Genomic DNA, 24,066 nt, shown 5'->3' with positions numbered 1-24,066 from the left:
AAGATTCTTCAAAGTGGTTATTTGAAAACTACTTTTATATGAGGCAGGATTGAGACCCTCTTCACAGGTCTAGCTAGCAAGGGACCTGGTATACTGCCAGGGGGATCTTTCTGTCACCTGGAGGCCAGGGTGTTGATCAGAGGCCTCTGATAAATGCTTCTTGCTTGCTATAGATTCCTGGTGGAGGAAAAAGTCTGTGCTTGGAAATTTACTGAGTAAAAACCAGACACAACCAATACCTGATTTGGAATTCAACCTAGGAAAAATGTTTGGATTCTCAGAGGTTCCCGGAGGTGATAAAACTGAAGTAGAAGAGAAACAGAAACCTCTGGAGATTGAGACCAGAAAGTGAGATATAGAAACAGGATGCCTTGTGGTTAGAGATGTGCACCTAACTTGAGTCAGTTTCTGACTCTTTACTGAAAATCGGTGCTTCCTGGGCATTGCTTCTAACCCTGGAAGATAGGAAATCCCAACAGCATATTAACTTCCTCTTAAATATGATATTGATTATTTTTTTGTACTCCAGTGGCTGCCGAACTGGCAAAAATCCAAAATATTAGACGTCGTCAGATCTGAATATATTTTAAAATTTCATATAACTTTGTGAGCAGACCTAATAATAATTTTTTTTGTTCCTAAGCTAGTAATAAATATATCTACCTCAGCCCTCGTTAATGGTTTTCTTTTCTCCCACAAATTCTGTTTAGTTTTTTTTCCCCAAGAATTCAAAATTTCTGGAAATTTAACATTTTAATTTGTAACAAAGTTTTCCCACTCATGTGTAAATGACTTATTACCATAAGTCTTAGTTTTCCTATATGTAAAATGAATAGCTTCATACTGTTTTTTCTTTACCTCTGTGAGGGGAAGATGATGTACTTCGAGGATTGTACTAAGTTAATTGTGTAGTGGAAGAGTGCTAGACATTGTATTACTCATGTTTGGTCCTTAGTTTGGTCACTGATTAGCTTTCTAACCTGAGCAAAGGTTTTCACTGCATCTTCATTTATGGTCTTAGTGAATTTTTGTTGTTTAAAATACATAAAACTGAGTAATTTTATAAGAAAATGAACTTATTTAGTAATTTATGAAGAAAAGGAATTTACACAGTTATGGAGGCTGGGAAGTCCAAGGTTGAGGAGCCACATCTGGTGAGGGCCTTCTTGCTGGCGTCTCTGCAGTCCTGAGGCCATGCAGGAGATCAGGTGGTGAGCGTGATAGCTCAGGTATCTTTTCCTCTTCTTATAAAGCTTCCAGTCCCACTCCCATGATAACTCATTAATTCATGATATGGTTTGGCTCTGTGTCCTTACCCAAATCTCATGTCAAATTGCAATCCCCACGTCTTGGAGGAGGAGCCTGGTGGGAGGTGACTGAATCATGGGGGCAGACTTCCCGCTTACTGTTCTCATGATAGAGTTCGTATGAGATCTGGTTGTTTGAAAGTCTAGCACTCCCCGCTTTGCTCATTCTCTCTTCTGCTCTGCCGTGGTAAGATGTGCTTGCTTCCCCTTTGCCTTCTGCCATGATGGTAGGCATTCCAGTCATGCTTCCTGTTAAGTCTGTGGAAGTGTGAGTTAATTAAACGTCTTCTTCATAAATTACCCAGTCTCAGGTAGTTCTTTGTAGCAGTGTGTAAACAGACTAATACAACCTATGAATGAATGAATCCATTAATGAAGGCAGAGCCCTCATGATCCAATTGCTTCTTAAAGGCTGTACCTCACAATATTGCCACACTGGGGATTAAATTTCAGCACCAGTTTTGGAGGGGACAAACATTCAAAACATAGCAGTTGTCCTCTGCAAGATAGGATCAATAATATAGTATCAGTTTTTTTAATCCCTTTAAAATATGATGAACTTCATTTGTTAGACATTTCATCCTTAAAAGTAAAGATGAAACATGGAAAAGTGGGACAAAGAGAAAGCATAAAAGAAATGGTTGAAATAAGTTTAAATATGTCAGTCATTACAATCAACATAAGTGGATTCTCAAAAAAGATGAAGATTGTCAGACTAGATGAAAAAAAGAAAGAGAAATAAGGGAAAACAAAAACCAAAACGGAGCTCAGAGAGGCTTTTCTTAGCTGGATATCCTTAAAACAGAAGGACACATAATTTGAAAGTAAAAGTATGAAAAGATGTTCCAGGCAAATATTAAACCCCCTCTCCCTCTGACAAACTACTGGTGCAGTTTTATTAATAGCGGCAAAGAGCATTACTGGTGACAAAGAGGGCTGCTGTTGAATAACAAACAGTTCATTTCTTATTAGGAAGACATTAAAACTCTAAGTTTATTTGCTTCAAAATATATAAAACAAAAAGTGATCATAAACATAAAGATAGATAGGTCTATTATTGTAGGGAGATTTTTTTCATGTTTTTTTATTTCAATAGTTTTTGGAGTACGGGTGGTTTTTGGTTACATGGATAAATTCTTCAGTGGTGATTTATGAAATTTTAGTGTACCTGTCACCCAAGCAGTGTATACTGTAGTCAATATGTAGTCTTTTATTCCTCACCCCCACAACCTTTCCCTCCGGAGCCCCAAAGTCCATTATACATTCTTATGCCTTTGTGTCTTCCTAGCTTAGCTCCCCCTTATAAATGAGAACATATGATATTTGGTTTTCCATTTCTGACTTACTTCACTTAGAACAATGGCCTTCAGCTCCAACCAAGTTGCTGCAAAAGACATTATTTCTTTCCTCTTTATGACTGAGTAGTATTCCATGGTGTATATATACCACATTTTCTTTATCCACTCGTTGGTTGATGGGCACTTAGATTGGTTCCATATCTTTGCAATTGCAAATTGTGCTGCTATAAACATGCAGGTGCGTGTGCCTTTTTCATACAATGACTTCTCTTCCTTTGGGTAGATACCCAGTAGTGGGATTGCTGGATCAAATGGTAGTTCTACTTTTAGTTCCTTAAGGAATTCCCATACTGTTTTCTATAGTGGTTGTACTAATTTACACTTCTGCCAGTAGTGTGAAAGTGTTCCCTTTTTATCACATTTACAGCAATATCTATTTTTTGGACTTTTAATTATGGATTAATAAATAATTACAGAAATTAAGTTGAAAAGCAATAAAAACAAGATCTACTTTTGTCAAACTAGAAAGTATACATATGCTTACCTCATAATAATTTTCAATATGAATTAAGAAGTTAAAATGAAAATCAAAAGTATTAAACTTTTAGAAAATATGACATAGAATATTGATGCCGGCACAGAGAGTTTTTTTTATACAAGATACAAAAAGTGCAAATTATAGAGGAAAACACTGATAAATTTACATTAAAATTGAAAACTTTTTATCTAATGACACAATAGAAAAGTGGAAAGGCAAGTCACTACTGGAGAAGTAATTTGCAAACTGACAAAGGATTGGCATATGAAATAAAGAAATTTCGTAAAAACGACAATCACTCAATAGAAAAATGGTATAAGATATGAAGAGGAATTTGTAGAAGAGGAAACATAAATGACCAATAAACATATGAAAAAATGTTAAATTCATTAGTAATCAAACAAATGCATCTTAAAACTACAATAAGATGTCATTTTATGCTTTCTAGTTTGGCAAAAACAAAACAAAAATCCCCTGATGATATCAGCGTTAGCTGCCTGAACTCATCCAGAAAGGGTGTTGAATATATATTGGTATAACTACTTAGTAACACATTATATAGTAAAGCCAGAGGAGGGCCTACCCTACGGCCACCAGCACTGTGTGATTTTTTTTTTTTTTCCTTTACAGACAGGACCTCATTGTGCTACCCAGGCTGGAGTGCAGTGGTGTAATCATGGCTTACTGTAACCTCGAACTCCTGGGCTTAAGCAATCCTCCTTCCTCAGCTCCTGAGTAGCTTGGACTACAGGCTGTGACACCACACCTGGCTAATTTTAAAAACTTTTTGTAGAGACGAGATCTCACTATATTGCCCAGACTGGTCTTGAACTCCTGGCCTCAAGTGATCCTCCCATTTCACCCTCCCAAAGTGCTGGGATTACGGGCATGAGCTAGTGCACCTGGCCAGATATTTCGTATATTTTTAACTGAACACATGAAAGAATGAAATGATGGGCAGAAGGAAAGGTGGAGTTGCCCTGGGGACACTGTGTTTTCATCTCTCCCCCCATGTCTCTAGGCCATGTGCATCAGGACCCACATGGCCTCCTCTGACGGGTCTCCTTTGCCTCTCACCCTTGTTCTTGTTCCTCCTGTTCGCTTCCTGTAGATCAGTGTTTCTTAAATTTTTTTCAGTATTGTCCCTGAGGCACCTTTCGAGATAATTTTTTCCCTGATCATCTCTCCTCCTCTGTGAAATTTGAGTACTACAGATATCCTGTATATATCTCTTTATTTAGTGTGCGTATGCATAAGGAGTAAGGTTTTCTTGCCCCCAATAACCAACAAGTAACCTAAAACTTAGACAAAATATAGTACTAATCTTCTACAAATGTTCAATTATTAAAAAACAATAGAGATGGAGTCTTGCTGGTCTCAAACTCCTAGCTTCAAGCGACCCTCCCACCTCTGCTTTACGAAGTGCTGGGATTACGGGCGTGAGCCACCATGCCCAGTCATCACTAATTTTAATTTCCATTTTATCCTTACGTCTAGCCTACAAAATCTGCCCCACCCCACCTCGTTTGAAGGAGATACAACCCTTGTTGAGAACGCATGATTGAGATTAATTACCTGTTCCTGATTAGATGCCCCTCCCTCTTTCCAAACCTCCTCCACGTTCAGCTCCTGTTTTGCACCTGACACTATCAGAAATCTAGCTATATTAGGATATAGATGTTCCATCATTTAATTTGCTTGTACCTTTGAGTTCTTGCTCCTCCTCTTGTGGGAGGCAGTATTTGGTGTGGTTAAGAGCACTAGGGTCAATCCCTGCATTGCCACTCTCAAACTGTGTAACCTTAAGCAAGTTCCTGAATATCTCCAAGGCTGTTTCCACAGTTGTGCAAGTGGCATGGCACTGCTGGCTTCGTGGAGTTGTGGAGAGGGGCTGATAAGCAAACGTTTTTCAAGGTGATGCTTGCACATTAGGACAGTCCAATAGATGGTGTCTGCTGCTGTCATCTGCTGGCATTTGCTCCTGAGAGCAGTTTATGGTATTCAAGAATGGAGGGGACCATCTTGAGATTCCAAAATCCTCAAGGGCATAGGCCGTGTCTAGCATCCGTAGCAATGTTCCCATGCTGATGGTCTTTTCAAGCTTGTCTTGGGTCCTGGGGGAAAGGATTGAGAAACACAGCCCCTTCTCTTGGGGAGTCACAGTTGAGTGGGAAGTTAGGAAGCAAATACTGCTCACTGTTCTGTACCTGATGTGGTTGGCTGGGCACGCTATGGTGGGAGAAGGTGTGGGCCTCACCTGCCTTTCTGGTGTCAGGGCAGGCCTCCGAGAAGGTGGCTTTTGAGCTGTGGCTTCAAGGAAATGGAGTTCACTTGTTTCAGCTTCCTGCATCTTGTTACCAGGCAGGGCTGGACAGGTGGACTAGTCTTTTTCTCTGCAGAGCACATCTTATCCAATGTCCGTAGGAGGTGTTCTTTTGCATTTTTCTTGGAATGAGGCAGAGTGAGCACTGAGTCATCTCCCTCTGTATGTGCCTCTGTCATCCTCTGGGTGACCGCAGGTTTGATTTGTGAGACAGCTGGTGGGCCGGGTTCGGCCTGTGGCTGGGGCACAGTGCTTTCTTTGTCTGAGTTTGCTTGGCCCTTACATAAGTATGAACCACAGCGTTGGCCTCATTAGCACTCTGCTTTCACCACCTGGACTAAGCGTTCCAGATGGCCTTAATTCGGGTAGTTGTTTTTGGTACTTATTCAGGGTGGAAGATTTAGGCTGCAGTTGTCCTTTTTTTTTTTCTCCCCATTCTCTGAGGCATCCTAAACTCTAGGCAATACTATGCAGGGACAGGCTTTAGCAATTCTTGCTGCTATAGCCTTAAGCCCTGAAAGATTCTAGCCTTCTCCTTTATCTAATATCTAATCTCGTCTCTTGCTTGGCTCGCTGCACCTCCTCCCACGGAGAGGTGGCAGGTTATTTTTATTTTCAAAAGCGTGATCTATCTTTTTTTTTTTTTGCTATGGTAAGATATAAAACTTTCCACTGAGTTCCTTGGCTCAGTTAAACACCCTTTCCCTGGATAAGGCTCTCTCTTTGGGTTTTGGTGAGACTTCATCAGGAGCCAGTGGCCCTGGAGGGAAGGCTGAATCACGGCTCTGAGCTTTGGCTGTGTGTGTGTTATGATTGGATTGGATGTCGCGGGTCAGACAGTTGCCTCCTCTCATGAATGCCAACTGTGGCCTCACCACCACCTGAGACATTGTGTTCTCTGCCCTCAGAACCAAAAAATACCCCCATGTGAACTTACTGAGAAGACTGACCTGGTGTAGGGCTGAGGGTGGGTGCTGTTGCTAACCACACAGCTGGGTTCTCACTGTGCCTCTGATGGGGAGAACCCACATCATTAGCTATTGGCTGATGGGCTGAGCTCATCAGGCGCAGGATATGAAAGGGCTGAGAAGCCTGACCCATGGTGCTGAGTGAGATGAGTTAACCAACCTCTGGAAGGCTGCAGGGAGCAGGGCTTTTTTCCAGGACATTCCCAAATCCATGCGCCGAATAGAAATACCATGTGCTAATGGTTCTCCTGGAATCAGCCCCTTTCTACCTCCATCAATGCATGTCTAAGGAGAGATAAAATTCCTTTTGTGTGGGCCTGCTGGCCTTTACTCCCAGGAAAAAGCAGGCTAGAATGCAGTCTTTCAGACTCTGGGATGGGTGGGTTGTATCTTTCTGTTTGGGGAGATTGTATATAAATATATATGTATATATAAGACATATATATTTCAGTAGAGCTGCTGTTGATTATGTAGTATGTAATAAATTATGTCATACATAAGAATATTGATTGATTCCCATTCTTATTTCCCAAATAATGCTCCCATTGAGTGGTTTCTTGGCAGATGTGCAAAAAGAATAGGCAGGGACATCTGATAATGTTGCCAACAGGAATTCTGACCAAGGCTGTACACTTTCATTCCTCCCTACAGAGGTAAACTCTAAGGAGGGAACCCACTCAGGCACATCCTATTATCACTTGGCACCCTTGGCACAGAATGAGCTGAAGTAGAAACAGATGGTGTGAGAAGGGGCATTGTCTGGCAGTTTTTCCTGACTCCTTATGAAGAAGGTTTTGAGAGTATGGATTTCAAAAGAAAGAGCAAATCTGTAGTCTTTTCTTAGGATCACTGATTCCATCCTTGGAGCTCTGCCAGCTCAACTGGTTATTCTCCCGGGAGACTCTGCTGGGGTGATGGATAGAAGGCTCTATAGCAGGTATCCACTTTCCTGGATTGGTACCTGTGCCCCATCAGTTGTTAACTATTGGAGATTTCCCCCAACAGAAGTACAGTTGAGAGATGCTGTGAGTGGCAAACAGGTAATAGGCGGTGAGATGTGAAATGTCTCTTCCATTCTACCTACATACGCAAAACAGTCTTTGTTTATAAAGGGTTAAGTAGGACACGTAGAGACTTTGGAAGACAGTAGGTTTTCACATTAGTGGGTTCCAAAGCCCACATTTTAGTACTATTTTCTTGTTTCTTCTTAGTCATGATCACAAGGTTAAATCCCAAGACTTGGGAAAGCGTATCCATCTACCCAGCTATCCATCCATGCAACTATTCTCTCTGTCCTTCCATCCAGTAGTTATGAAACACTTGATATATGCTGGGCACTGTGCCAGATTCTGGGCTCACATTACTGTAATCTAAACAAAGCAGGAGTTTAGCCTGTTAAAGGAGACTATCAAGTAGAGTCAGACCCCATTTTGAGAGTGGTTCAGTGTAGACCCAGGGAGCAGAGGGGAAGGATGCCTGCTTAAGTCAATCAGGGTTAGTAAGATCTATGTCTCATCAGAGAGGCCATAGCGTTCTCAGTCTGGCTTTGTCTCCACTGCTACATAAATAGGGTACACTTCCTTATTTTTCATCAGACTTTTAAACATTTTCCCTCTTCCCCTGCTTTCTGTTCATCTTCTATTAGAAATGGAAGAACCTGGAATAAAGAGCATTAAGGGAGGGTCAGAGTAGTTCCAGTGGGGCTGTCATCCTGTGCTCCAGCAAACCCATCTCAAGCTTCAGGTCACTCATGCTTTGATACCTTTTAAAAGAACATGATAAATTCAAATTAAAACCACAACAAGATGTCATTACACACTTACCAGAATGGCTCAGATAGAACATAGTAACAGCACCAAATGCTGGCAAAGATGTGAATAAACTGGATCACACATGCATTGCTGGCAGGAAAGTATAATGCTACAGCCATGCTGGAAAATGTTTTATAGTTTATTATAGAACTAAATATGCAACTACCTTGCACCCCAGCAAGTGTGATCTTGGGCATTTATCCCAGAGAAATGAAAACTTATTTTTACACAAAAATCTGTACATGTATATTTGCATAAGTTTTATTTGTAATAGCCCCAAAATGGAAACAGCCTAGACAGCCTCCAGTAGGTAAATGGCTAACAAGCTGTGGTATATCCACATCATAGAACACTACTCAGTGATGAAAAGGAGGAAACCATTGATACAGCAACTTGAAGGAATCTGCAGGAAATTACGCTGAGTGAAAAAAGCCAATCTTTGAAATGGAGAAGAGGTTATTGGTTGTCAGGATTAGGGATGGGGGTGATCAGAGGAGTGGGAAGGAGGTAAATGTGGCATAAAATGGCAACATGAGGAATCCTTGTGGTGATGGAGCTGTTCTGCATTTTTACTGTGGTAGATACCAAACCTATACATGTGATAAAATTGTATAGAACTAAACACACACATAAATGAATACAAGTGAAACTAGGGAAATCTGAATAAGTTTGGTGCATTGCAGCAACATCAATATCCTGGTTGTGATATTTGTGGTTTTAAACAATGTGCCATAGGAAGAAACCGGGTAAAGTGTACAAGGGATGTCTCCTGTATGTATATGTGAATACAACTATCTCAATAAAAATCTGAGAACATTATATAAAAGTTGTATGCAATTGGAATCTAAATTTATACATCAGAAACATCACAATCCAACATTAAGGCCATGTTTTACTTATACACTTGATGTGATCAATGTGATTCTTTGTGTCTTCTTTCAAGTAACAAGTAATTCCCAATCACATTCATGATTTGAACCTTGTAATTTAAATGAATCGGGCTATTTTGGTGTTTAGGTGTGTTTTCAAACTTGAGTTTGATGTACAGTACATGTATGACCAAATCTTGCATGTCTGCTCTTATTACCTTTAGAACTTGGGAAAAAAAAGTCTGAAAGCCTTTCTAGTGATGAGTCAGAAGTGTTGTTTTGGAACAAAATGCAACACATTTTATTTTTTTATTTTTGAAAAGTTAAAAAAAATTCTGGCCTGGTTGATGTCAGATGTCAGAGGCTTAATACTGATAGTTAAGCATTTTTACTTAAGAGAGAAAAAAGGTCGATAAACACATACACACATTTGGAGTAGAGATGGATGGGACAGGGCTATCCTTAGGCCTTTGCTTATGAAACTGGCCTTTGAAATGCTTAGAAAAAGCTCTTCTGCTGCCCAGAGGAGCAGGCCATCCATGCTGCTGCTCACCCTGCTGGGCCATGCCACCCTTTAATCCTGGAACCCTCTTCATAGTGCTTGAGATCTAGGTATGTGCATGGGAAGGATCGTGGTTGGGCAGCTGTGCCCTAAGGGCTACATCTATAATGGGGACGGCCCTGCCATGATGCCAGTTGGATTGCAAGGCATGGGAGGCTGATTCTGCTCTAGCAGGATTTTGTTTACTTGTTTGTTACTTATTTTGAGATGGAGTTTCACTCTTGTCTCCCAGGCTGGAGTGCAATGGCGCAATCTTGGCTCACTGTACCCTCTGCCTCCCGGGTTCAAGTGATTCTCCTCTTGCAGGATTTTAATGGTGTTTTGGGGATAGGATTCATTCCAATGGCATTTTTATAGACAAAGTATGAAAATCAACATTGTAGTGGGATTCTAATCTATACAACAGTTTTGTGTAGGTGATTCTTTTTGCGTTATTCACATCTTTTCGTGGCCTATACATCATGAATGTATATAGTAGAGTTGCTTGTACCTGGGGAGAATCAGTGCATAATACTAAGATGGGTAGAGAACATGAGGCTCATGTGAGAGCGTGTCCTGTGATGTCTTAGACCAGTATTAAGTGTCGTCTGCCTGTACTGTTTGGCAGTAGGGAAACAGTGGGGGATGAATATGGGACAAATTTGTCTGCCTCAAGGTGGCTTTGGAGACCACTGTTAAATTCATCATAGAGTCTCTCCAGTAAATGGGGTTTGCACAGCACTGTGAAGTATTTCCTGAAGGTTCTTTCAGCATTTTCCAAGTTGAAGCAGCTTCAGACTGTGGTAAGTTCCCAGATGAATCCTAGCAAACAGGCTTTTTCCGAAGGGATCAAATAGCACTTAATAAAAACATAACTGTGTCTGTGTATGTAGCCACACATGCACGAAAAAGAATTCCATTGGTAAATGCTGTAGGTCATGTTGGAAAAGAACCTCCTTTTTTTCATTTGTTAAAACTACTTCTTCAAATAGTCTTTGGCGACGTATTCCTTATAATTGGACTCTGCCCAGAGGTGAGGGTTTGAAGCAAATTTATGTGGCTGTTTTCTGTGGGTAGTAGGATGGAAAAATAGTAAAAATGAACTTCACATTTCTCTGGTTTTCCTGGAACTTAAAAATGGCTGACCTAGTCTCATATTTAAAATGTTCTCTCTTAAACTAGAGTATAGGTTTGGGAAAGAATAGTAGGTAGGCAATATTTTGAAAGTGTTAGCATCAAAGCATGGGATTTGCAATTTATACTCCACACCTGTCTTGCCCTGAAAAGTCTTTGGCTCCACAAGAAGACTTAAATTCAGGCACTTCTCACTTTTCAATTCGGTGTGTTCCTGGGATCCACATTTTAAAATGCATACCTGTGAGACATCACATTTCCCTATGGGAATAACAACCGTATTTGTAGAGTCCTTCCTATGTATACACCCCATGACGGAGATACTGTTATTATTCCAGTTTTGTTTTGTTTTGTTTTTGAGATGGAGTCTTGCTCTGTTGCCTAGGCTGGAGTGCAATGGTGCGATCTCAGCTCACAGCAACCTCCGCCTACCAGGTTCCAGGGATTCTTCTGCCTCAGCCTCCTGGGTAGTTGGGATTGCAGTCACCTACCATACCTGGCTAATTTTTGTATTTTTAGTAGAGATGGGGTTTATGCCATGTTGGTCAGGCTGGTCTCAAACTCCTGACCTTGGGTGATGCGCCTGTCTTGGCCTCCCAAAGTGCTGGGATATTCCAGTTTTATATATGAAGAAATTAATCCACAGAGATGGAGTCATTTACCTCAGGTAACACAGGTAGTTATGAGACACAAGCATTTCAATTTAGGCAGTTAGACTTCAAAGCTTGAATCATTAAACCACAATGATATCTTGCGTCTCAAAGTTAAAAACATTATAGTTTTTAAATAAGGATTTCCCCATCAGATCTGACCAAAGTTATATCATGAAGCAAAGACATGTTAATTCATCTACTTATTCAATGTGTAACTATAAATTACCTGATGATTAGATAAAAATCTGTGATTCTCCTAAAATGGGAATAAATGTATCAATCAGGTAGACTATGCAAAGTCCGCAGTAGCTCATAAAGCAGGTAAGACGCAATTTTTCTATGACATAAATTTGACTAATCAATATGCAAAAAAATCAAAAATGGAAAAATCCCTACATATTTAAAATCTCTGGCTTAGACTTTGGAAAGACTTTTGTGGTTTGGATGATCCAGTTTTCTTAAGAAGTCTTCCTAGAAATGTGTACTAATAATTCCTCTCGCCTTCACTTCTGAAGGATGGTGTATGTAGGATGTGGTCCAGTTGGCAGTTTTCCAGCTGTCTTCTGGCTTCCATTGTGTCTGTTGAAAAGTCAATCCAATATCTTACTGTTTTGTGACCCAGGGGTCTGGGTGGCTTTGGTTGAAGGCAGGAGTGTGGTTACTTGCTTCTGGGTGGAGCTGTTGGGACTCTGGGGGTTAATGTGGAAAGTCCCTCTGAATCTTGTTTGTTTGGTACCAAAATTCCCAGGGCAGTGATAATTAGAGTTTCTTTATTGGGTAAGTAAACGTGATCCTCTTACATGTAGAACTTTCAATATCAATTCCATGAGCTCACTTCTCTTTCTTTTCCTCCCTCTCCTTTCTCTCCCTGTCTCTCTCTGGTTGGGCCCCACCCTGTCTGCAGCACAGACCCTGGATTCTCATGCTCTATGGGATGTGGGCCTGCTGGTGTGTGCTGGGGACCCCTGGTGTGGCCATGGTTTTGCTCCATACCACCATCTCTTTCTGCGTGGCCCAGTTCCGGTCTCAGCTCCTGTCGTGGCTCTGTTCTCTCCTCCTGCTCTCCACACTGAGGCTGCAGGGTGTGGAGGAAGTTAAGGTAAGTGTCTTCCTGTTACCATCGGGAATCCAGAGAAGGCCCCTTTGGCTTTGCCTTGATCCCAGTAGACACCTTGGTTTTCAGATGAGATGATTGTAGAACTGTGATAGGGCTCCCCATAGTGGCCATACAGGGTTGCTACATGTGAACCCTAGTGGTGCATTCTGCAGTCCTATCATTCCTGGCTGTGTTTTAGCCCAGGGCTGGTCCTGTACCATCTCTCAGAGTTTGGGGAGGCATGTGGAGTGCCAGATGTCACAGGGCCAGAGGGCCAGGAACAAAGAGAGAAGAAACAAACAGATGATTTACTAAAAATCATCTGGAGAGTGCCCTACAATTTATAGGGAATGTACACATCACTCAACTCATCTGATGGCCACAATGGCCCTGTGGTGGTAAGTCAGGTCTTTTTCTTCTTCCTAGTTGATTGAACAGATTCATTTATTCATTTATTGAGATGGAGTGCTCTGTCACCCAGGCTGAAGTGCAGTGGCGCGATCTTGGTTCACTGCAACCTCCGCCTCCTGGGTTCAAGCGATTCTCATGCCTCAGTCAACCGAGTAGCTGGGACTACAGGTACCTGCCACCATACCCAGTTAATTTTTGTATTTTTAGTAGACACGGGGTTTCACCATGTTGGCCAGGCTGGCCTGAAACTCCTGGCTTCATGTGATCTGCCCGCCTTGGCCTCCCAAAGTGCTGGGATTATAGGTGTGAGCCATTGTGCCTGGTCAGGAACAGATTTATTATCTACTCATGTGACCTAGTGGAAACTCTTTCAATTTAGATAGTGAAAACAAAGGATTATCTCCAAAGGTCCCAGACCAAGCTTTCATTTTAGTAAGCCCAGAGGCATTTTGACAGACTCAGTCACCTATGGGTTGTTTGTGCTAATAGAGGAGGACACTGTGCTCAAACCACACTTCTTTATAGCTTTTGTTTGCATTAGTAAAATCTTCTTTTATAGGCACTTACCTTTTAGCTTTATTTCTTTCTTAGTCACAATAACAGTGCATTTTTATTTTATGATTGCACGTCAGACTTGGCCCAGAGGATGGTGGATGACAGAGGGACTGCTGTCCGAGTTGAGTTTGCTGTGCCTTGCTGAGGCGATTGCACCTATCAGCAAATTCTTCTTGCACTGCATTTTCTGATTTCTGTTGTGTGTTCTCTGATCATCTCCTGGGCAGTGGCTAGCATCTCCTGGACAGCTCTGGACTATCTGGTTCTGTCTTTGGTAACTGGAATAACCTAGCGCTGCTTGTGCAAATGAAGCTTAGGCCCCTCAGGCTATCTCAGGCCCACTCAGACTGTGTGAGATTCCTTCTCTCACTTGTCTGTTGAATGCACCCTTTACATGTGCAAGTTGGAGCTGCCAAGGTCTGTGGCTGCAGGGGAGAAAAGGGAGAGTCTATGTGGTACTCTCAACCATTCAAAAGTGGGAGCTTTCTTTTAAGGTAGAAATGCATGGCAAGAAGAACACAAGTCCAAGGTCCCAGCTCCAGGGTCTGGTCCTGGGCACTTGGCTTCAGAGCCCTTCACCTTCAGGTTCAGTCGACTCTGAGAATAGCCAGCCTGAGACATGCACAGCTTGGAAAACACTGGGGGTCATGTGCCTAGGGCAGGACCATTGATGTTTCCCACCTTCATCGACCTTCTCCTTCCTAGAATATCCAACATTGCCCAACTGGCAGGAGCTGTTTTTTTGAGTCAGGCCAATCTGCTTACCTTTCCCTTTACACATTTACATATGTTTACACTGTCTATTGGAGCCAACCTTCCCATCATCCCTGTCCACCTGATTCTCTTTCAAAGTACAGCTTAGACCTCAGTCTCTAAAGGTAAGTAATAAAAGAGGGCCACAGAAAAAACAGATCATTTAGTATCACATACTGCTCTGAGAGCTGCTGGCTCTTACAAACTGGGGACACAAACAGTAGCATGTAAGTGACCAGGTGTCGCATAGAGCTTTGGGGACACTGCACACACCTATCCCTTCCTCTAACCCCCTAGGATCTCCATAGGCACATTCAAAATCTTGGGCAGTGTTGGATATTCTTTCTTCAATCACTGTGGGACTGGAACTCCTGTGGTATCTATATTTTTGTTCATTCATTCATTCAGTCACTCATTTGTTGATCCAGGTGACTGCACTTAGCATTCATGTGCCCTGCATCGACACAGTAATGGGAAGGAACATGATGGGAAATGTGAGATGGATGACCTGGTTTCTAGTCTTTTCTAATCCCCGTCTCTTCCTACTCTGAAGCTGGAGCAGTCATTTAGCCTCTGAGCCTCAATCTCATCATTTGGAAAATGGAAGTAATAAATCCTCTTCCTTTCTCATGAGATTGTTCTGATAGTCAAACAAGATAATCTATCTATGTTAAGTGATTTTGTGAAAATTGTAGCATTTTGAAAGTTGAAGTATTTTTTGCTGTTTTTAGTCTACCTTAATTTTTCTCACTCTCATTAATGACGTGGGGCTAATATTCTAAGCACATATGTCAAAATCTGGACTTATGAGAGTATATCAGATAATCACTCCATTTTAACAAAAGATACTTCCCAGAGTGATTAACTAGGCAACCATTTAAGCAAGTGTGCTTAAAAACAGATTTACAGTAAAAATGAAAACAAGTTCATACCTAACTTTTTGGGGACCTGGCAAGTATAAAAACAGAATCTAATTCCATTTATCATTTCTTTGGGGACAGTTAGTATCAGTTATGGATGTTGGAGGTAAATAAATATTCATTTGTTTTGTAAGTTTTACAGTGATTTGAAAAACATTGAGGAAGGAGATCATATGATTAGAAACTAGCTGGGTTTCCATGCTTTTGCACATGTGGTTCTCCTGATATGATTATCCTCTTTCCCCTTGGTGGCTGTTAAAGTCTTGTACAAGAAGTAGAAACTCTGTTCAGTGGTTGGTTTTTCTGTGTACAGCTTTAAGAGACCCTGATGGATCAAATTAATTACTTTCTCCTTTGACCCAAGTTATATTTCTTCTATATATTTCCATAAATAGCTTTTCTCACTGAATGTATTTTTGGAAAACATAGAAAATATAGAAAAATATAGAAATTAGAAAATACTTCTTGATTTTACTCCCTGATATTAACATTTTACTCTATTTCCTTCTCATCTTTTGTTCCACGCATATTTTTGCACAGGTTATTTCTTGTTTCATGCTGTATTGTAATTGCATGTTTACACATCTATGTCCTGTATGAGAATTTAACATATTGAGGGCAGGGTTTATTTTTTAATATTTGTCTATAAAGCTTATTTGACAGATGCTACTCAACTAAATGTAGAGCCAAACTGGTAACAAAAGAGCGAAAAGAAAAATACGTTGAAGACAGAAATCCCATGGGACATTTTAAGCCCCTCTTTGTTATCCGAATAGTTGAAGAAGCTGTCAGAGTATCCACTGGATGCAGCTAATCTGCACTTTATGCCCTGGGTATCTGATACATGTGTGTCTGGGAAAACCTTCATTATGTTGTGTCAGTCCTAATGCTAAGTTTACATTAGAGATGTTCTTTTTCCTACTGCTCATTAACTGCTTGCTTTGATTACCAATGAGATTTACCTGGTGTTCATTGGTTCTCGACTCCCCTTTATGGCACAGCTGCTCTACCTGAAGAAGAGGTCGCCTTCCCAGAGCCCGCTAGGATTCTCAGATGAAGGTGGCCCTGCTGGCCAGCAGCTGCAATAGGACTGGACGATGTCCCTGCTGGCCACTCAGAGGTTGTTCTCTCCTTTTGATTTTGTAGAGAAGGTGGTACAAGACAGAAAACGAGTACTACCTGCTGCAGTTCACGCTGACCGTTCGCTGCCTCTACTACACCAGCTTCAGCCTGGAGCTCTGCTGGCAGCAGCTGCCTGCTGCATCGACCTCCTACTCCTTTCCCTGGATGCTGGCCTATGTCTTTTATTATCCAGTCTTCCACAATGGGCCCATCCTCAGCTTCCCGGAGTTCATCAAACAGGTAGAGCCCGCTGGGGATGGGATTGGGATTCTGTAGATTAAGCCTTTGTCACTGTTGCTCTGGGCTTCTCTGACTCTTGAGTCATTTCATTCAGAGGTGCCCACAGATTGACAACACTATTAGTTCTCATGAGGTTTTATGGAATAGATGAAATGCATATGAGAAATGAGCCTTTAAAGTTTGACCCCTCAGATATGTTAGCTCTAGGGGGTCCCACCTTGATTTTCAGTGAACTCTGGCAACCAGGATTAATGAGTGGGGCACAACGAGGAGTTTGGGAGTTGGTATTCAATGTGGCGAAGTCCCAAGGAAAGAAAAAAATTTGATTATGATGCTATTACTTGAAGGAATAGAAAAGGAAACTGTCTAAGCTGTTGCTTGGCAAATAATATGTTTCCTTTTATATTCACAAGCTGCTTAAGAAATAGTCCTGCCATAGCCTGGGAGCTGTTCAGGGTGACCTAGATGTGAGAACAGAGTGGAGTTGAAGTAAGTTCGAAGGCAATGGTGTGTGTTCAGGACTGGATTCCCCTTTGAGCCCAGGCCCCTGCCTGCCTGCCTTGGACAGCATCCTTGTCTGAAATGCCATGTTAAACTACCTTTGTTGTTCCCCCCTACTTCGCTTTTCCCCCTTGCTTACAACTTTCTTTTTTTTCTGCCTCCTCAACCTACCTCTAGTTTCATGGAGCATAATTGCTAAGTTAATTCACATAAGGAATTAGTAATTGACAATGCCTAAAACAGTGTTTCTCAAGGGATCTTCTACCCCCACCACCAAAACAAAACAATCCTCATAGAGGAGGGAATAACATGTGCGTGCATACACACACATGCATGCACACGCACAACACACACCCACACATATGCACACACCTGGAAGTGCAGGGCAAGCAGCAGTGTTGCACATTTCTGGGCAGCAACATGAAAGATGCTCCCTGAAAAAGAAGAGAGGGTTCTTAGAAATCATATTTTGTTCTCAAAGTTCCATTGAATTATGCATTGTATTAAAGAATATATTTTTGCATTATAACAATAACATAATGTTCTAAAATTTCCAGTGAAAGTATGTAACTTTTTATATCTCTAGAAATCTGTAAGTGAAATCGATATTCTAGACAGTTATGTTTAGTCTGTGGTTTCTCATACCTCGGTTTGGGATTGTTCTTTTGTCAAGAAGGAATTTAAAATCTGCGTTTGAAATTGTGTTTGAAATTATTGTGTAAAAGAGATGGTTTAATGATGGCAGCTGATCTTCTAACTCAATGATTTGCAAAGTGTAGTTCCCGGACCAGCAGCATCAGTATCACCAGAGAACTTGTTAGAAATACAAATTCTCAGGTCCTCTCCAACCTCCTGAATCAGAACCTGTAGGGTTAGAACCCAGGAAGGTGGTTTAACAGGCTCTTCAGGAGGAGGGTGGGAGTAAAGGTAGGGCGGGCACAGCATAGGGTGAGTTCCTCTCTTTTACAATCTCCTTACCTTTGTGAGTATTTGAATTATTCCCAGTTTGCCAGCCAATAACTTTTGGACCAAACATCCACACACAGACACCCCTTTCCTGAGGATGGCTGGTAATTTTCAGAGAAACATAAACTAAATCCATTAGGAGGAAACAGATTATTTTCCCAACTTCCTCTTATATATAAGCTTTGCCCTGTATGCTCTGCACTTTATTATTATGCAAAATATCTGTTCCTGTTATTTCTCATCTCCTTTTTCTTCTTTTTTTGAGACAGAGTCTTACTCTGTCACCCAGGCTGGAGTGCAGTGGTGCAATCTCAGCTTACTGCAACCTCTACCTCCTGGGTTCAAGTGATTCCCGTGTCTCAGCCTCCTGAGTAGTTGGATTACAGGCATGCGCCAGCAAGTCCAGCTAATTTTTTGTATTTTTAGTAGAGACCGGGTTTTGCTATGTTTCCCAGGCTTGCCTCTAACTCCTGAGGTCAGGCAGTCTGCCCTCAGCCTCCCAAAGTGCTAGGATTACAGGCTTGAGCCACCACGCCCGGCCCCCTTTTCCAATTGTGCCTTTTAGGGTCTAGTAAGAATATTAGAGGCCTCTAGTAGGGTCCTGTGTCACACAGAGGCATGCTTTAAGATTATTTCCCACCTAAATCCTTAGCCAAGGGCTTTCATTCTCTTGAGTCTCAGTCTGGGGAAGTGAAGGGGCAGATTGCTTCCTATAGGGGCCGGGTATAGACACTCTGGGTTTTATCCATGTCTTTTCCTTCCCCCCCTCCTCTTTTTTTTAATCTGTTCCAAAACAATAGCAATTGCTGACAGCAGGGAACTCGAAAGGGCAAATTAAAACCTCTATGTTTTGGGGAGTATTCATAGAACAGTCATTCTAGAAAAGGATAAATGTTCAGTAAGATATAGGGCAAATTTAAAAAGCCAGGAGGTTTCCGCACTTGCTGAAAGTGGCTGTGGGAAACTTCCCTTCTATGGAGAAGGGGGCTCTAAAGCGGGAGGGGATTAAACCAAAAAGTTTATCTTGTAGTGAAAGGGTTCTTTCAGAGAAACCAAGAAGGAAAAGGCTGGGAGGTGGGGAAAGAAAGCTAGTTGGAAGAACTTGTAAGTTAGATTTGCTCTGAATGAATGCTTGAATGAATGCATGCATGAAATGCCTTCAGCTATAAGGATTGGAAATATTGAAATGCATGGTTCTTAGACTGGCAGGTCAATGCCTAAAAATGACGTAGAGCAGGAGAATGACGCTGCACCACCAGGGGGCAGCAGTGCCCCATCGTGGAAACCAACCCCAGCGGGAAATCTTCACCCAGTATCTGCAAACTCCTAACGATCAAATGACAATGTTAGTTTTAGGCATACCCCTGGAGAACGTATCTTCCACCCAATTTACATACACAAAATGAGGGAGGTATAGAAGAGGTGTCTTCTGCAATGTAAAGCGTATGAAATTCGCATAATTAGTCACGAACAGGTAAAAATTTGCCTCAGCTCCTTAACTTGAAGGCTATTTCTGGTGGCATTTAGAGTTTTAGGAACATGGGCCCGATTTGATTTTCTCTCATGTTTCTGTGGCACTCGGATACCAAGTCAGCGGTGAGGCAGGGATCCTGAGGGACTTAGGGAAGGGAAGGACATGGTGTTTACTTGCTTAGCCTGGAGCCTGGGGCCGGTACGTCTTGAAGAGGTTGACTGGTGTGGTGTAGGCACTGGGGAGAGGAGCAGCCTTAGTGTGGCAGGCCAGGGACTCTTCCTTGCTGGGCACTGTGCTGTCCCACCTTAGAGAAGCTAGTGGTCAAATAGGGAATTTGGCATGGAGGTTAAGAGCAAAGGTCCTGGAGCCCACCCTCCAGGGTTCGAATCCCTGCTCTGCTTTGGCTTGAGAGTGCTTGCTGAGTTATTTACCTTATTTATGCCTCAGTCTTCTTATCAGTGAAATGGGAAGAATAATAGTGCCTCCCTCAAGATTGCTGTGAGGATTAAATAATTGTGTATAGGTAATGTGGTTTGACAGGTTAATACTATAAAGTGTTAATTCTTACTCTTATTATTTGAGACAGAGTCTGGCTCAGTTACTCAGGCTGGAGTGCAGTGGCACAACTTCAGCTTTTCGCAACCTCCAGCTCCTGGTATCAAGTGATTCTCATGCCTCAGCCTCCCAGGTAGCTGGAATTATAGGTGTGCACCAACACACCCAGCTCATTTTTGTATTTTTAGTAGAGACGGTTTCACCATGTTGGCCAGGCTGGTCTCGAGCTCCTGACTTTAGGTGATCTGCCTGTCTCGGCCTCCTAAAGTGCTGGTGTTACAGGTGTGAGCCACCATGCTCGGTCTCTTACTTTTATTATTGTGATTATTGGCCAGAAAGCATGTGGTAGGGTAGTTTAGGTCAGAAGGGAGACCCTGGGTATCCAGTCTGGTAGGCAGGCACAGCAGCAGGGGACACTGGGCCATGGCCATGCTTGGGCTCAGAAGAGGCCAGTGTGCTGGTTCCATCTATTTGAAGAGAGACCCAGGCAATTGCTGCGGGAACAGGCATGGGGGCAGTCCCAGAGTTGCTGGGACTGGCAAGAGCTGTGCAAGGCAGTCAATGTCCCAGAAGCTTTGTTTAGTATTTGGCATGGGCTCCTGGAATCATGCGAATTGTAATAAAATATACTAGCTGATCATTTAGTCTGAGCCAGGCTTTATACAATTCTAACTTCAAATTTTTGAGATGGTCTCACTCTGACACCCAGGTTGGAGTGCAATGGTGCAATCATAGCTCACTGTAGCTTTGGCCTCCCGAGCTCAAGTGATCCTCCCACCTCAGCCTCCTGAGTAGCTGGGACTATAGGTATGCATCACCACACTTGGCTAATTTAAAAAAAATACTTTTCTAGAGATGAGGTCTTGCTATGTTGCCCAGGCTGGTCTCAAACTCCTGGCCTCAAGTGATCCTCTTGCTTCGGCCTCCCAAAGTGCTGGGGTTACAGGCACACACCATTGTGCCTGGCCATTCTAGCTTGTTTATTCCTCACAACCTATGAGAGAGATACTGTCATGACCACTTTATGGACAGGGAAACAGAGACAAAGAGAGGCTATTGCAATGCAGATAGGGTGAAGGGAATCAAGACATGGGCCTTATTGTGCTGACTTGGTGTGTGAGAGGAGTTAGAGGGGGATGGAGTGTCGCCTGGTGGACATGCAGGTCTGGAGGCTCAAGCTGGCTGGACCAAGTACCAGTCTTGGCAGCAGCAACACCTGGAGGCCCCACTTGCTGTTCCAGGAGAGCTCACTGGACGTCACTGGCCTTGGTCTGGATGGCTAGGGGGGGGCAGGAGTAATGTGGGTCTGATTAGGGAGTGATTTGTTAGGAGTAGGGGTATGGTCTGTGACCAGTATAAAGGACTAAAACAACTGCCACAAGGCCTCCTAGACCCAAGCAAAGAGAAGCCAATAAGTTAGTGGCCCAGGTGGCCCCGTTGAATATCTGGCTCTGGGGAGGGCTTTTGTTTTGTGCTCACAAACATATGTATTATTCGTGTGTGAAGAAAAAGAACCTTTCAGCTTTGAGAACTGTCATCTTTAATCATCAGAATATATTTGGAAGAGAGAGAAAGACATCGCTATTCCTTTTTATGCAATTTGCATGAAATGAGGTTTTAAAATATAATGCATTTTGAAATGCACTTTGCAGATGAGTTAATGTGTATTTTTTAGTGATGCTTGAACTTCGCAATTTCCATGGTAGCAGTTTCCAGTGGTCTTAAGGTTGGCAGTCCCCTAGGTTTGAAATGTCTCAAATGAAGTACTTTGCATGCAGGCAAGAGAGCTGCCCTGCACATTAGATGGGCTGTATATGGGCTGTCTGTTCTTCCTGCTGGGTCGAAAAGGGACAAATTTTGGACTTTTTTTTTTTTTTTTTTGAGACGGAGTCTCGCTGTGTGGACCAGGATGGAGTGCAGTGCCGCAACCTCAGCTCACTGCAACCTCCAACTCCTGGGTTTACGCCATTCTCCTGCCTCAGTCTCTCGAGTAGCTGGGACTATAGGTGCCTGCCACCAGGCCCGGCTAATTTTTTAAAATTTTTTAGTAGAGACGAGGTTTCACTGTGTTAGCCAGGATGGTCTCGATCTTCTGACCTTGTGATCGCCCTCCTTGGCCTCCCAAAGTGCTGGGATTACAGGCATGAGCCACCATGCCTGGCCGGATTTTTTAAACAAAAGACAGTCAATTAGATTGCACATGTAAATGGACTGTAATAATGATATGACTCTAAAGAATCATGAAAAACCTTTTTTTATTTTTTTATTTTTTTTTCAGGTGAAAGCAAATAGAAAGTTGGATTGTTTTTCTTTTGCTATGTTTATTTGTACGATTTTTTTTTTTAAATTTAGATGGAGTCTCGCTCTGTCGCTCAGGCTAGAGTGCAGTGACTCAATCTCAGCTCACTGCAACCTCCACCTCCCAGGTTCAAGCGATTCTCCTGCCTCAGCCTCCTGAGTAGCTGGGATTGCAGGCACATGCTACCACACATGGCTAATTTTTGTATTTTTAGTAGAGACAGGGTTTGACCATGTTGGCCAGGCTGGTCTTGAACTCCTGACCTCAAGTGATCCGCCTGCCTTGGCCTCCCAAAGTGCTGCGATTACAGGCATGAGCCACCATGCCTGGCTTATTTGTGCAATTAATAAACATTTCTGTTGCTCAGAGCAAGGAGGCAGTTAGCACCAGAAAGGGAGTGTTGCAGAGAAAAGTCTAGCCCTTTTGGTCCTGTAGTGACATGTAATTATGCCTTATTAAACCTGGTAGGGAAGTTTTAGCTTGTGGAAACTAGGGAAGTCATTATTAGGAAGGCAACATCTGACAAAATGTACCTCATGATTTTTCTTAATTAAGATATTTGTGTCATTTTAGAAACTATGTAGTTTGAGGAGGGAAAGGAAGCCTTTGAATTGACCTTGAAAAGTGATTGCCTGGAACTGAGAGGTGATTGGGTGTTAGTGGTATTTTCTTGATTGTCATGGGGGCTGTTGGTTCTGGCCTATTGGCTCCCTTCCAGTCCAGCTGCTATCTCTCCACTCCTTGGGATGGGGCTCCATACCCAACACTGCTTGGAAGCCTGAGGTGCAGTCCTGGCCTTCAGGGGACCTGAGCTTGGGGTAGGTTATGCTGAACAGCCTGTGGGCCATATGCACAGTTGCTTATTTAGAAACTGTAGAAATATGGCTGTGGGTGAAGATTATCTGCTGTCAACACTGCTTTTGAGGCCATTATCGCGTTCGGCTAGAAGACTTGCTTCTCTCCAAGAGTTTGGGCAGGTTGGGCACACTGATTTATACCTGTAATCCCAGTGCTTTGGGAGGCTGAGGTAGGAGGATCACTTGAGGCCAGGAGTTTGAGACCAGCCTGGGCAACATGGTGAAACTCAGCTCTACAAAAAATAAAAAAATCAGCCGGGCATGGTGGTACATGCCTGTAGTCCCAGCTACTGGGGAGGCTGAGGCAGGAGGATCGCTTGAGCCCAGGAGATCAAGGCTACCATGAGGTAGGGTCACACCATTGTATTCCAGCTTAGGCAATAGAGTGACAGCCTGTGTCATAAAGAAAAGAGTCTGGGTGCCAGGAAAGACCTGTCCATTGGTCTACAGTGATTTTGCTGCCTCTACATGTCTTAACCTTGGTGTGAACTCCTCTAGCCTCTACAGACTAATGGATAGTATATGTCTTAGTCCATTCAGACTGCTATAACAAAATATCATAAACTGGATGGCTTCTAAGCATCAAACATTTATTTCTGACAGTTCTAGAGGCTGGGAAGTCCAAGATCAAGACACTGGCAGATTTGATGTCTGGTAAGGGCCTGCTTCCTGGTTCACAGGCTGGTATCTGTCACTGTGTGCTTTTGTGGTGGAAGGGGTCTAACTCTTCAGCATCTCTTTTGTAAGGGCACTATTCCCAACCATGAAGAATGCCCTCATGACCTAATTACTTCCTAAAGACCCCATCTCCTAGTACCATTACCTTGGGTGTTAGGATTTCAACATAGGAATTTTTGGAGGGATGTAAACATTCA

General features: G+C 42.6%; 1 protein-coding gene across 5 annotated transcripts in view; it reads left to right on the top strand.

Moving 5' to 3' along the window:
* The window catches only part of LOC101008901 (protein-cysteine N-palmitoyltransferase HHAT), a 302,834-nt gene that overhangs the window by 63,393 nt on the left and 215,375 nt on the right, over positions 1–24,066 (top strand). For all 5 annotated transcript variants that reach the window (XM_031660419.1, XM_031660391.1, XM_031660399.1 and 2 more), the window contains 2 exons: positions 12,347–12,541; positions 16,324–16,539. In XM_031660419.1, coding sequence (XP_031516279.1) covers positions 12,347–12,541; positions 16,324–16,539 — 411 coding nt within the window. The remainder of the gene's footprint in view (positions 1–12,346; positions 12,542–16,323; positions 16,540–24,066) is intronic.

Source organism: Papio anubis, chromosome 1 (assembly GCF_008728515.1).
Source record: "Papio anubis isolate 15944 chromosome 1, Panubis1.0, whole genome shotgun sequence".
Taxonomy (NCBI): domain Eukaryota; kingdom Metazoa; phylum Chordata; class Mammalia; order Primates; family Cercopithecidae; genus Papio; species Papio anubis.
The sequence above is the reverse complement of the archived record's forward strand: the minus strand, read 5'-3'. Positions and strand labels throughout refer to the sequence as shown.